The 15,460-nt window shown below is 42.7% G+C and overlaps 1 protein-coding gene across 2 annotated transcripts in view; it reads left to right on the top strand.

Annotated features, from left to right (window-relative positions):
- The window catches only part of usp24 (ubiquitin specific peptidase 24), a 186,044-nt gene that overhangs the window by 111,063 nt on the left and 59,521 nt on the right, over positions 1-15,460 (top strand). For both annotated transcript variants that reach the window (XM_067990069.1, XM_067990068.1), the window contains exons 38-42: positions 3,219-3,280; positions 5,426-5,617; positions 8,149-8,266; positions 8,427-8,571; positions 9,905-10,024. In XM_067990069.1, the coding sequence (XP_067846170.1) occupies positions 3,219-3,280; positions 5,426-5,617; positions 8,149-8,266; positions 8,427-8,571; positions 9,905-10,024 (637 nt within the window). The remainder of the gene's footprint in view (positions 1-3,218; positions 3,281-5,425; positions 5,618-8,148; positions 8,267-8,426; positions 8,572-9,904; positions 10,025-15,460) is intronic.

The following is a 15,460-nucleotide window of genomic DNA, read 5'->3' as shown; positions in this document are numbered from 1 at the left end:
AGCACTGGCTCATCAACCTCCTTAGCTGCTCACTCAGGATGAGTTCTGTGGTGTGTACATGCAAAACAGTGGAAGCAACATGCTATAGACAGAGCTAAGCGATTCCACAACCAACGGATCAGATCAAAGCTCAGCAGTCCTGCCACATCCAGTCGTGAATGGTGGTGGACAATTAAACAACTAACGGGAGGAGGAGGCTCTGTAAACATCCCCATCCTCAATGATGGCAGAGTCCAGTACGTGAGTGCAAAAGACAAGGCTGAAGTGTTTGCAGCCATCTTAAGCCAGAAGTGCCGAGTGGATGATCCATCTCGGCCTCCTCCTGATATCCCCACCATCACTGAAGCCAGTCTTCAGCCAATTCGATTCACTCCACGTGATATCAAGAAACGGCTTGTGCACTGGATACAGCAAAGGCTATGGGCCCCGACAGCATCCTGGCTGTAGTGCTGAAGACTTGTGCTCCAGAACTAGCTGCGCCTCTAGCCAAACTGTTCCAGTACAGCTACAACACTGGCATCCACCCGACAATGTGGAAAATTGCCCAGGTATGTCCTGTCCACAAAAAGCAGGACAAATCCAATCCGGCCAATTACCGCCCCATCAGCCTACTCTCAATCATCAGCAAAGTGATGGAAGGTGTCGTCGACAGTGCTATCAAGCGGCATTTACTCACCAATAACCTGTTCATCGATGCTCAGTTTGGGTTCCGCCAGGACCACTTGGCTCCAGACCTCATTACAGCCTTGGTCCAAACATGGACAAAAGAGCTGAATTCCAGAGGTGAGGTGAGAGTGACTGCCCTTGACATCAAGGCAGCATTTGACCAAGTGTGGCACCAAGGAGTCCGAGTAAAATTGAAGTCAATGGGAATCAGGGGGAAAACTCTCCAGTGGCTGGAGTCATACCTTGCACAAAGGAAGATGGTAGTGGTTGTTGGAGGCCAATCATCTCAGCCCCAGGACATTGCTGCAGGAGTTCCTCAGGGCAGTGTCCTAGGCCCAACCATCTTCAGCTGCTTCATCAATGATCTTCCCTCCATCATAAGGTCAGAAATGGGGATGTTCGCTGATGATTGCACAGTGTTCAGTTGCATTCGCAACCCCTCAAATAATGAAGTAGTCTGTGCCCGCAACATCCAGGCTTGGGCTGATAAGTGGCAAGTAACATTCGAGCCAGATGAGTGCCAGGAAATGAGAATCTCCAACAAGAGTCTAACCACATCCCCTTGACATTCAATGGCATTACCATCGCTGAATCCCCCACCATCAACATCCTGGGGGTCACCATTGACCAGAAACTTAACTGGACCAGCCACATAAATACTGTGACTACAAGAGCAGGTCAGAGGATGTGTATTCTGCGGCAAGTGACTCATCTCCTGACTCCCCAGAGCCTTTCCACCATCTACAAGACACAAGTCAGGAGTGTGATGGAATACTCTCCACTTGCCTGGATGAGTGCAGCTCCAACAATACTCAAGAAGCTCAACACAATCCAGGACAAAGCAGCCCGCTTGATTGGCACCCCATCCACCACCCTAAACATTCACTCCCTTCACCGGCGCACCGTGGCTGCAGTGTGTACCATCCACAGGATGCACTGCAGCAACTCGCCATGGCTTCTTCGACAGCACCTCCCAAACCTGCGACCTCTACCGCCTGGAAGGACAAGAGCAGCAGGCACATGGGAACAACCCAAGCTATACAAAACCCTGGTTAGACCGCACCTGGAGTACCAGGAGCAGTTCTGGGCACCGCACCTTCGGAAGGACATATTGGCCTTGGAGGGAGTGCAGCGTAGGTTTACTAGAATGATACCCGGACAGCAAGGGTTAAGTTACGAGGAGAGATTATACAAATTGGGGTTGTATTCTCTGGAGTTTCGAAGGTTAAGGGGTGATCTGATCAAAGTTTACAAGATATTAAGGGGAACAGATAGGGTGGATAGAGAGAAACTATTTCTGCTGGTTGGGGATTTTAGGAGTAGGGGGCACAGTCTAAAAATGAGAGCCAGACCTTTCAGGAGTGAGATTAGAAAACATTTCTACACACAAAGGGTGGTAGAAGTTTGGAACACTCTTCCACAAACGGCAATTGTTACTAGCTCAATTGCTAAATTTAAATGTGAGATAGATAGCTTTTTGGCAACCAAAGGTATTAAGGGATATGGGCCAACGACAGGTATATGGAGTTAGAATCACAGATCAGCCATGATCTTATCAAATGGCAGAGCAGGCACGAGGGGCTGAATGGCCTACTCCCGTTCCTATGTTCCTAACACCGCCTGCATGTTCCCCTCCAAGTCACACACCATCCCGACTTGGAAATATATCGCCGGTCCTTCATCGTCGCTGGGTCAAAATCCTGGAACTCCCTTCCTAACAGCACTGTGGGAGAACCTTCACCACATGGACTGCAGCGGTTCAAGAAGGCGGCTCACCACCACCTTCTCAAGGGCAATTAGAGATGGGCAATAAATGCTGGCCTTGCCAGCGACGCCCTCATCCCATAAACAAATAAAAAAAACTCAGCATTCCCTTTGACCCAAGCTGAGCTTCATATCCTACATCCACTTTGTTAAAACTGTCACCTTCCAACTGCAGATCATTCCCCATTTACTCCCCTACCTCACCCACATCTTCACCTTCAGAATCAATTCTATAATGCTCTCTTAGCCAGCCTCCCAAGATCTACCCTTCGCAGAATCCAGCTAATCCAGAATTCTGTAGCCTAAGATCTCTCTTGCATATTATCCAGCTCTATTGGTTCCCTGTGCCCAAGCAAATTGATTGGAAAATCTTTATTTTCAGATTCTGTATGGCCTCACTTTGCCTTATTTTGGAAGTACCCAACCGCATCCTCTGTTCCTCTGATTACTGTTTGTGCACTGTCCAATCTGCTTCACTATCAGAAGCCGAACTTTGTTATCACACTGATGCCTCCTGGAATTCTTTTGAAAGATAATTTCACCTTGTTACCTTGCCTTCAGAGCCCTCTTATAAACCTATCTCTTTGACTAATAAACCTATATAAATCTCTTGTTTCCGACCCCCCGCCCCTCCCAAATGCCTTTTCTTCCTGGTTGACACCGACTTCATGAAAAAAATTCAGAGCATTTTGTAAGAACATTATATGAATGTATGTTAAGTTTTTGATTAAGATGACTTTGTTTCATTTTACCCTGTTTGCAACTCACTGTTTTTGTTTATTTTGCAGGCTTTTGTCCCAGTGTACTGAATATTTTGGCTTGAGGTGCCAACTGTTGGATGACTTAACGTGTAAGTATGATAGATCAACTTACAGGTTAAATGTAAGTGGATAGCATGTTCTTTCTTCGGGTCATCCGGTCTATGTATTAGACATATCCTCAATTTACCCTGCAGAAATGACTTTTTTTTAAAAAGAACATTTCAGAATTTTTGGTAATTTTTAACTTGCTGAATTACATGAAAGAAACATTTTTTTCATCTGTGGTCCAATTAAATTCAGTTCTTTGTATGACCGTTCTTGCACATCAAGGACATGGGGTACATTGAGGGTCATAGCACTTCCTAATAGCGACAAGTGATTTGTTAATTACAAGGCAATAAACTAATCAAAGGTTAAAATGAGTACTGAAATAGTACATTCTTTGTTGTTACTGTGCAGGAACATAACAATAGTTGGAGATTTTTAACCTTCTTGATGTTAAGGCAGTAATAAATTTGATACTACAAAAGTTTTACCATGTAGTATACCATCGAAGTTTATAGCATAGAAGGGGGCCATTCAGGCTGTCACATCTATGCTGGCACTTTGCTGAACCAGTCCAAAGCTAACCCCACTGCATTGCCTTCTCCCCACAGCCCTGTATCTTCCTCTGCTTCAAATGTTCATCTGCTATTGCCTTAAAAGGTAGAATGGTTTTAGCCTCAGCTACTCCCTGTGGCAAAGCATTCCAGGTTCTAACAACTCGATGAGTAAAGAAATTTATCCTAACCCCTCTTCTAACTCTCTTAGTGGCCATTTTAAATTGATGTGCCCTTCTCCCTGACTCCCCAACCGACGAAAATAGCCTTTCTCTCTTCATCCTACCAAAACCCTTCATAATTGTTAAAGCCTCTGTTAAATCGTCTCCTGGCCTTCTCTTGTTCAGTGCAAATAGTCCCAATATCTCAAGTCTCTCTTCATAACTACAGTTATTCGCCTGATATTCTGGTAGAATCTACACTATGCTCTGCATGGCTTCAATGTCCAGTTTATAATGGAGTGTCAAAATTGCACACTGTACTCTAACTGTGGCCTAACAATTACCTTGTACAAATTTATCATAACTAATTGCTTTTGTACTTCAGGCCTCTTTCCAAGTAATACCATTAACCCTTTGTTTCATGTCTGTCTGTCAGCCAATTTTTTATCCACACTGCTGCAATTCCTCTTATTCCATATGGCTGAGATTCCTGTCAGACATCTATGTCTCCCTTTTAAGTTACAGTTTAGTTTTAGTCTCCCTATTTATCCATGGAGCTTTATTTGACACATCCCATTTTGCCTTATAAAAGTATATCTATTTTGTATTCTATCTATCTTGTATTTCAAGATTCCCCACTGCTGATGCATTGCCCTGTTTGCTAACTTTTTTGCGGAGTTAATTTGGGCCGGATTCCTCCTTATCTCACTAAACTTTGTTTTTATTTCCCAAGTCTAGCACCTTTATCTTTGACCCTTCACTATCCTTTTTCATTTTCGCATTAAACCTAACTATGTTGTGCTTGCTGTTTCCAGATGGTTCACTTATTCATACGTCAGGTTTTTTTTGGTCCCACTTAATTTCCCAGAACTTAATCAGGCAATGCTTCTTTCCTTGATTGGGATAGGGTAAAACTAGAAACAAAAATAATCACTGGAATGGTTAAAAATGTATACTTCCAGAACGTCCCCTTCATTATTGCTACATGATTCAACACTGTCCATGTAAGAGATGTAGTACTGGGGAATAGAACTGTTTCATAATCTCAGTCAGGAACAGCATACGGTTTGATGCAAGGAAAGCTTCACCTGCACTACTATTAACAATGTATTTTAACTCCAGTCACCGAAGACCCACTGGCATTATTGTCAAATGTCTGTTTCCCTTACCAGACATTTCTTTGGCTTCCCTGAATGAGGTTGCCAGTTTTGAGTGAAATTGAGAATAGTTTGTGCCTTGGGTCCACACCAATTTGGAACTGGGTTTAGAATTCCTAAACATTCAACTTAAGAGTGTTACATGGATTAGAGCGGGAGGATACTTGTTCCTCATCTATTGGGGCTGAAATCAAAGCACGTACAATGGAAGCAGTGTTCTACCTGATTGTGTCACCCAGTCTCAAAACAACACTGCTATTTCTATTTGTTAGCAAAAAGGTCATCAGTATTGAACTTAATCACCCATTTCTTTTTAGCTTCAGAAATGGAACAGCTTCATATTAGCCCTGCAGCCATGTTAGAAGATGAGGTTAACTGGCTTGACAACTTTGAGCCCACGTGGACTGCTGAATCTGAGACTAGCGAGTCAGATAATGTTCTGCTTGCAGGACATCTGCACCTTATCAAAACTCTACTGTCACTCAGTGGCCCAGAGAAGGAGTTGCTTGGTAATTTCAATTTATTTTCACAAGAACTATTAGAAATGTGCATTAGAATATTGAATCCATCTTCATATAATTCTAAAGAAGCAAACTAGCCGACCTGAGATTTCTGTCTCTAAACATTCTGTGGATGATAACTCCCCACAGCAGAGTTCATATGGCTCCCACCTCTAGTTTACCAGTGACTTTCGCTTGTGCATTGACATCATGTTGTGTAACAAGTACTGGTAGGGAAAAACTCCCAAACTACATTAACGGTGATCAAATTGGTATCAATACTGCACTTCACCCATTTTGTACTGTAAATGAACAGCAGCTGTGTCGGACACCAAAATCTGGAGATCAAGTGTGTAATGGGTTCAACTTGTTTTCATCCCACTTGAGGGAGAATTAGTGAACATTGCCATCCGGTTGTATGTGCATCTTCTATTGGCTAAGAAAAAACATTGGTATTGGAGATTGCAAACTAGTGAAAGGGAAAGGAATTACTGGATACAGTGTATGTTAGTGTGCCAATACACAATTTAAACCAGACCATCTGGGGATGTGGAGCAAAGCCTGTGCAGAAGGATGGAAATTAGTTGGTGGGCCAACATGGGCTCGTGTATCTTCTGGTGTCTGGTTACAGAGTGGGATTTGCAGTATTCAAGATCAGATGACATGCTTTTTGAGCTAGAGAGGAGAATTTTTTTTAAAAACACACCCAATTAGAGAACCAGGTTAATAAAAGATGGTAGCCATTTTTAGTACTATAAATGCCCAATCAATGGCATTAATTGAATCTGCAGGGTTGTCTACTGATGAGACTCTGTTGCCTTGCCCCTTGACCTATGGAAGTTTTTGTGGAATATATTTAGAACGGGGATGGCGAAGGGAAGAACTGTTTGCTGAGTGTATCTTAACTCAGTGAAATTTACCTTGCTTAATTGCCCTCAAGGCTCATGCTTTTAATTAGAGATTGCTACCTAAAGGATGGAAATTGTTACCTTTCATGGGTTGTTCCACATTTTTAAATGGCAAAGATTTGTGCAGTATGGTATCTTTGCCAGTAGATGGAAATGTGATACTCTAACCATTTCTGTGAATGTAGTTCTATGTAAAAGCTTTACAGCTAGGGAGTATCCCGTTGTTGCAATCCTGCCATCCCATCCTGTTGAGACTTATCAATTTGATGATGTGGTAATGCAAGTAAACATTACAATTCATTTGCATCCTTTGTGTACCATAAGGATAAATTCAGGCTGCAAACAATAATCGGGAAGGAATGCCACAACATAAAGGCATTAATCTCATAGATATACTTTACTTTTTAAGTGATGTAGATGACGGGTTTGCCATTGAGGTCTGTCATTATATCCTTCTGCAATTACGTCTCTGGTGCCAGAACCACCAAGTGCTCCTTTTTGCACACCTGGCAGGAGTTGTGTGTGGTAGCAAGACTGTGGGCTGAGCCTTTAGTCCACTGTCACTAGTGGACTCTAACCTGAGATCTTCAATCACCTGTTCAAAAAGTGGGGTTATATGTTCTAGAGACAGGAATCAAGACTCACTTTATGGCTGTTTTATCTCTTATGGACAACTGCTTCCTGTGCTGTTTTTTTCCATTCTTTGTCCTGTGAACAGCACAAAGAGGGCGAGTAGCACTGATTTTAATCACCTGTTGACTGAGGAAAGAATGGTTGTCCAAGGTAATACAACGCCACACGAGTAGTCCAACCGCAAGACCTATTGAGTGACTTGAACTGATTGGGGGTTTTTTTTGCAATCCCATACCACCTTTCTGATCTTGGACTTAAACCAAGTTTGGTTTGTGTCCAAATGATCTGAATAGTACTTTTTGTACCTCACTCTAAGGGAGGGGTCCCTTGTGGAACATCTCATTGTGTCCAGCTTCATGAAGGGAGCATGGAAAATTTATCCAAATAGGCAACTTATGTTATGAGCATGGGTTACAAATATCTCTCTGCACTATTTTAGCCACTGCACTCCAGCAACTCAAATAGAAAAGAATACTGCTTCTGGTTTCTACAAGAAGGGCTGGTGGCTTCTATGCCAATATTACAGACAACCAAAATTCATCCTAAAAATAGTGTCCACTTCCATGTCTTTGCTCTTCAGCCACTCCTTAAGTGGAAGTTGCATTTTCATTTTGGCATTCTATGTTCATAGAGCCAAAGAATTAAGATGATAAAGCATGGAACAAGAAAAGTACATTTGGTCCATCAGTCCTGCTCTTTCATAGATCTTGTGCAGTCTAACTCGTCATGTACACTAGCCTGCCTGTTTAATCTCCTGAGCAAACATTCTGCTTCAGTTAAACACTAGAGTATCTATTGATTCCCACATCTCCACTGTTTAAATCTCCACTACTCCATACCTCCAGATTCCACATAACCCATGGAGTATTTAATTGACTGTGCTTATAACTCCAATAACCTTCAATTTCATTCCTAATCCGATATTTATTTTTTTGCAACAATTAATGAGACAAGAGATGAACTGCTTTTGGTCTTACTAAACTGATTCACTTTATGCAGGACCATCGTTAATCAAACAGCTGATGGAAGACTTCCTGTTCCGTGCTTCGAAAATCATCTTGACCAGCAACAGTCCAGCTGGGAGCTGCTCGATTAGTCAACAGGATTTCCATCCAAAGTATGCAAGACCAGTTCTTTTTAACACTTGTAATAACCAGGCAGTTTGATTGGGTTCATAACTATTGTCCCATCGGCCTCGACTAGATTTCACCTGAAATTTGAGTGGTAAATGCTGACACCACCCAGCTTTTCTCATTCTCTGTTTTTCTTCTGTTTAGGTGCAGTACAGTAAATAGTCGTCTCGCCGCTTATGAGGTGCTGGTTATGTTAGCGGACAGCTCTTTGAGTAACCTCCAGCTTATCTCCAATGAACTTCTCTCGATGCACCACCAGTTTGATCCTGCACTTACAAAGGAGTTTGAGGTAAGTGAAGTACTGGCTCTTATTGATTTCATTTTCCCTAATAATAGACAATATAGTACGATGGAGTGATAAATGTCTCGAAGTGCTGCTAGCTGGTAATTCTTGACCAGGTGCTATCATGAGAGCAGATCATCCTCATCTGGCTGCTGCCCTCCTCTATTTATGCCACTTTACACTGTAGGCGGTACCTCCGTAATTCCCATGCCATTTGTGTAATATACATCATAATCCAAACTTTTAGTGAATACAAAGAGAAAGATACAACATGTTGGCTTAATCACCTCTGGCATTTAAAAAATATCTGTTAGGTCACTGTGTTCAGCACAGTTGTCCCTTTCTCCTTGAAACTCATCAGCATGTGGTTAACGCAAGCATGGAACATGTGTCTTACCAAGCTTTAGTACAATACATTCCAATACTGAGCAAAAACAAGATGCCAAACATTATTGCTGTAGCTATGATCAGTGACTTGTAATTTCCCTTCCCCAATGTGAATCCTTCATCTTTTTTCCCCACTAGGATTTTGCAGCACGAATAACGACTTGAGACAACTAATGCACTTTACATCCAGTTTTAGTTTTTTTTAATCTACTTCCTAAGCTCTCTATTAAACCTTTCCCAGCAAACATTGCATCTAGGATAGACTTTAACAGGTACCATCATCCATTTTCTAAATAAAGCAAAGCATTATTTAAACCAGTAATAATCTTTATTCAAAAATACATTGAAGAAAAGATGTCCTCTGCCGTATCACTAGTTTTTTTTACATCTGCAATGTCAATACCTTGGAACAGATATTTACCACCAAGCAAATATTGATAGCACAGAAATTGAGATTGTTCACGCAACTGGACAAAAGCAATGTAATGAGTTCAAGGTTAAGTCCTTGCAGTCCCCCTTTTCCCTTCCATATTGTTCCTCTTGATATTTGTAGATCTCAGTTCACGTTTTTTTTTAAATCGAGTTGTTTAGCCCTCAGTAAATTCTGACTGTGGTACACTTAAAAGTTCAAAGGATTGTTTTGGAGCGGTTGTATTGGGTTTCTCCAGCAAGTTTTTATGTTTCGGTCACGATTCTTCCGATTTGTCATCTTAAAACTTTTATCATAGAAGTCTTGCCTTGCTAGAAATATTAGCTGTTCTGCAGGATGTCCTTTCTTATATCTGGCAGTTATGCAGAACATATGTTTTATCTTTCACACTCCAATTGATTTTATGATGCTTTGTAACTCATGTTTATTTGAACTGTTGAGGATTTACATGGTTTTCACTGAAATCATTGCAGATTTATGTCCGCAGTTGGAATGGACCTGATTTTTAATTTTTGTGTTTAGTACTTGCCGCCTGTTGACAGCCGCTCTGTCTCTGGGTTTGTGGGATTGAAGAATGGAGGAGCCACATGCTATATGAATGCAGTATTCCAGCAACTTTACATGCAGCCTGGGTTACCAGAGGTAATGGGATTTTTAACTATATTTTAAATATTTTTGTGTCATTCACTTTTTCGATCTGCTGAGTATGTGCCATTCTCTGCCTAGATGGGCAGATGACGTACTTTTAGCTCAATGCTGCACATGAGACATCAGTTAGCAGATGAAGATGAGACCTTGACAGTGCAGACAAGATTGGACACTGATTCAGGAATTGCAGATGCAAATATTCACAGTCTTCCTTAATGCTTTAATAAAAAGAAGTGTTCACTTGTTCGAGTTCAATTTTTAAAATTTACCAGAATCTGAAATCAATTTTTGGTTGTTTTGACCCACTGCCTAGAGGGCATGGGCTCACAGTACCATGTTACATAAGAACATAAGAAATAGGAGCAGGAGTAGGCCCTTCGAGCCTGCTCCGCCATTTAATAAGATCGTGGCTGATCTGATCCTAACCTCAAATCTAAATTCATGTCCAATTTCCTGCCCGCTCCCCATAACCCCTAATTCCCTTTACTTCTAGGAAACTGTCGATTTCTGTTTTAAATTTATTCAATGATGTAGCTTCCACAGCTTCCTGGGGCAGCACATTCCACAGACCTACCACCCTCTGAGTGAAGAAGTTTCCCCTCATCTCAGTTTTGAAAGAGCAACCCCTTATTCTAAGATTATGCTCTCTAGTTCTACTTTCACCCATCCTTGGGAACATCCTCACCGCATCCACCCGATCAAGCCCCTTCACAATCTTATATGTTTCAATAAGATCACCCCTCATTCTTCTGAACTCCAATGAGTAGAGTCCCAATCTACTCAACCTCTCCTCATATGTCCACCCCCTCATCCCCGGGATTAACCGAGTGAACCTTCTTTGTACTGCCTCAAGAGCAAGTATGTCTTCTTAAGTATGGAGACCAAAACTGTATGCAGTATTCCAGGTGCGGTCTCACCAATACCTTATATAACTGCAGCAATACCTCCCTGTTTTTATATTCTATCCCCTTAGCAATAAACACCAACATTCCGTTGGCCTTCTTGATCACCTGCTGCACCTGCATACTAACTTTTTGATTTTCTTGCACTAGGACCCCCAGATCCCTTTGGACTGCAGTACTTTCTAGTTTCTTGCCATTAAGATAATAACTTGCTCTCTGATTTTTCCTGCCAAAGTGCATAACCTCACATTTTCCAATATTGTATTGCATCTGCCAAATCTCCGCCCACTCACCCAGCCTGTCTATATCCCCTTGTAGGTTTTTTTATGTCCTCCTCACTCTCTACTTTCCCTCCCATCTTTGTATCATCTGCAAACTTTGATATGTTACACTCGGTCCCCTCCTCCAAATCGTTAATATAGATTGTAAAGAGTTGGGGACCCAGCACCGACCCCTGCGGAACACCACTGGCTACTGGTTGCCAGTCCGAGAATGAACCATTTATCCCAACTCTCTGCTTCCTGTTAGATAACCAATCCTCCACACATGCCAGAATATTACCCCCAATCCAGTGATTCTTTATCTTGAACAATAATCTTTTATGTGGCATCTTGTCGAATGCCTTCTGGAAGTCTAAATACACTACGTCCACTGGTTCCCCTTTATCCACCCTGTACGTTATGTCCTCAAAGAACTCAAGCAAATTTGTCAGACATGACTTCCCCTTTGTAAAGCCATGCTGACTTTGTCCTATTAAATTATATTTATCCAAATGTTCTGCTACTGTCTCCTTATTAATAGACTCCAAAATTTTACCCACCACAGATGTTAGGCTAACTGGTCTATAATTTCCAGCCTTCTGCCTACTACCCTTTTTAAATAAGGGTGTTACATTGGCAGTTTTCCAATCTGCCGGGACCTTTGCCGAGTCCAGAGAATTTTGGAAAATTATTACCAAAGCATCCACAATCCCTACTGCCACTTCCCTCAAGACCCTAGGATGTAAGCCATCAGGTCCAGGGGATTTATCCGCCTTGAGTCCCATTAATTTACTGAGTACCAATTCCTTAGTGATTTTAATCGTATTTAGCTCCTCCCTCCCAGGCCCCCTGTTTGCCCATTGTTGGGATATTCTTAGTGTCCTCTACCGTAAAGACTGAAACAAAATATTTGTTCAGCATTTTTGCCATCTCCATGTTTCCCACCATTAATTTCCAGGTCTCATCCTCTAAGGGACCTATGTTTGCCTTAGCCACCCTTTTTCTTTTTATATAACTATAGAATCTCTTGCTATCTGTTCTTATATTTTTTGCTAATTTATTTTCATAATCTATCTTCCCTTTCTTAATCAATCCTTTAGTTACTTTTTGCTGTCTTTTGAAGACTTCCCAATCTTCTATCCTCCCACTAAGTTTGGCTACCTTATATGTCCTTGTTTTTAGTCGGATACTATCCTTAATTTCTTTACTTAGCCACGGATGGCTGTCATTTCTTTTACATCCTTTTTTCCTCAGTGGAATATATTTTTTTTTGAAAGTTGTAAAATAACTCCTTAAATGAACACTGCTCATGTACCGTCTTACCCTTTAATCTATTTTCCCAGTCCACTTTGATCAATTCCGCTCTCATACCATCATAGTCTCCTTTATTCAAGCTCAGTACGCTTGTTTGAGAACCAACCTTCTCACCCTCTAATTGTATATGGAATGTAACCATGTTATGGTCACTCATTCCAAGGGGATCCTTAACTAGGATATTATTAATTAATCCTGGCTCATTACACAGGACCAGGTCCAAGATTGCTTGCCCCCTTGTAGGATCAGTTACATACTGCTCAAGAAATCCATCCCTAATACACTCAATAAACTCTTCCTCAAGGCTGCCCTGCCCAATTTGATTTGTCCAGTTAATATGATCGTTAAAATCCCCCATAATTATAGCTGTTCCCTTATTACATGCCCCGACTATTTCCTGATTAATACTTCTTCCAGCAGAGTTGCAACTATTAGGAGACCTATATACTATGCCCACTGGTGTTTTTTTCTCATTATTCCTAATCTCTACCCAAACTGTTTCATTATCCTGATCCTTTGTCCCAATATCATTTCTCTATTACAGTGATTCCTTCCTTTATTAACATAGCCACCCCACCTCCCCTTCCTTCCTGCCTGTCCTTCCTGATTGTTAAATACCCTGGCATATTTAATTCCCAGACATTGTCACCCTGCAGCCATGTTTCTGTAATGGCCACAAGATCATACCCATACGTGGTTGGTTGGTGTAAGAAATGAAAATTTTAACACTGGTGCTCCACTGAGGTTAGAGCAGAGTAGAGTGAGCTTTACTCTGCATCTAACGGTGATGTATCTGACCTGAGAATGATTGCTCACATTTGGTGCCTGAAATACCAAAATGTTTCATTTCTAGTTGCTAACATCCCTCACATTCATGATTGAAAATTCATCAATGAAGGGAAGACATTGGTTTGTGCCTATGATTCCCAACGTGTTGTTTTTCTAATTGGACATGCTGTCAAAGGGTGGCACGAAACAAAAATGATTCCACATAGTGAAGAAGGAGAAAGTTGCACACCTACTTTGGGACTAAATGCCCTGGTTTTTGGTGAATATATTTTGGAGCAATTAATGCCCTGGTGTTGGGTAAATACTGATTTTGAATTACATTTTGAAAAGGTGTGTAAAAATGATTCGGAAAGATAATTTATATTTAAATATCTGAAATAGTATGCTGATGCATTTCTAGTTCTTAAAAAAAAAATATAGGGGCTCATTTTTTTTCTCTGAAGCGCACCTTTTCAAAAACATATTTTGGGGCAATGTATTTTTTTTTAAAAAACACCAAAGAAAAAAGATTCAGTTTCAATGCATGCACTCCGCTGGCAACAGCCGCCTTGACTTTGGGTATCAGACCTACCAAGGAACCAATTTGCTGGTGCTATCCATGAATTTAAATCTCTGACTCCACACAATTAACTTGCGATTGGTGCCTTGATTTTTTTTCTGAATACTGATTGGTGTCAATCTTAAAAATTCAGTGTTAACTTAATACCCAAGTCAATGGAGCTGCTCCCCGGTCAGTTTACAAGTCTCCAGAAGGAGGCTGGGGGAGGCAAGAAACTTTAAAACTAAGATGTGTTCAGCAAGTGTTTATCGTCTTCCTTCAGCGCATCACAGTTGTGTCCCCTTGTACAGATTGTAAGTATGGTCAATATAAATTGTCAACTGATCAGAAGAGAGATTAGATAAATTAATTTTGCAGAAATAATTTCTCTTCCTCCAATGTGTTCGGTAGCATAATGGTTCTGTTACTGGACTAGTAACCCAGAAAATTTCCAGGGCGTTTTCTCTGATCCCACCATGGCAATTAAAAAATTTATATTCAGTTTTTGTTTAAATCTGGAAATAAATAAAAAGCTGGTATCAGTAAAAGTGACCATGAAGCTATCTGTTGAAAAAACCCAGCTGGTTTAATCATGGGCTCGATTTTAGGGTCGGGTTACCTGCGGGTTTCCAGCGGGGGGGCCCCGAAAATCCCGATCTCCGATCACGTGACCGGATTCGGACGAAATCCCGGCCACTTCCGGGTACCGCGCTGACGTGCGGGGCTGCGCGCGCAAGCCCCGCTGGTGGGAATCCCGCAGGCAATTAAAGCCAGCGGGGTTCCACTTGAGAGCACTTAACTTGCTCGTTGTGGTCAGTTAATGAGCTGAAGCAGCTGTCAAAAGAGGAAGTGTGGGATTTTACGTTCAAAGCAGTCAGTTTCCCACACTGGGGGAAACAGGACCCTTCAAACCAGGCGTGTTGCAGCCAGCAGCCTGTGGCAGGTGCCAAGGTGCGCTCCACGGGGGAGCGCCCTCACCCACGCAGGAGGCCACCGCGTCACATAGGGCAACCCCTGCCCCCCACCACCCCCCGGCCAAGCCAGAGGACAGACCGACACGAAACCGCAGCCCCAGTCCGAGGACCCACACACCTACCCTGCACAACCCCTCAGATCAACACCTGCCAGTTGGGTGGTGTGTGGACACCCTCGGAGGACGAAGAGCATGACCACCACCAGCAGCCTCGCAGTCCACGCCGTCCGCCGCAGAGACGTGGATCCCCCCAACACGGTGTGGTTGCTCGCCCGCCTGCACAGCAGGAGGGAGGGCTACCGCAGAGAGAGACGCGTCGCAGAGGGCACTACCCTCGCCACAGGGTCCACAGACTGAGGCGCAGCTCCCCGGACCTCTCCGAGCAGCAGTGCACAGGGAGGCGCAGATTCGCTCGACATGTAGTCGTGGAGATCTGCAGCCTCTTTCATGCCGAGCTGCTCCTGGCTGGCCCCAGCACCAACTGCTTACCTGTCGCTGGCAAAGTCACCACTGTCCTCCACACCTTCTCCTCCGCATCCTTCCAGGGTGCAGCCGGCAACACCGCCGATGTCTCTCAGTTGTCTGCGCGGACGAGCCCTGCAAATACACCTGCACCTACTCTGCAGTAACACGATGGGTGGCATCAGTGGTGGA

The sequence above is a fragment of the Heptranchias perlo genome, chromosome 9, assembly GCF_035084215.1.
Source record: "Heptranchias perlo isolate sHepPer1 chromosome 9, sHepPer1.hap1, whole genome shotgun sequence".
Taxonomy (NCBI): Eukaryota; Metazoa; Chordata; class Chondrichthyes; order Hexanchiformes; family Hexanchidae; genus Heptranchias; species Heptranchias perlo.
This window is presented reverse-complemented; position numbering and strand designations above follow the sequence as displayed.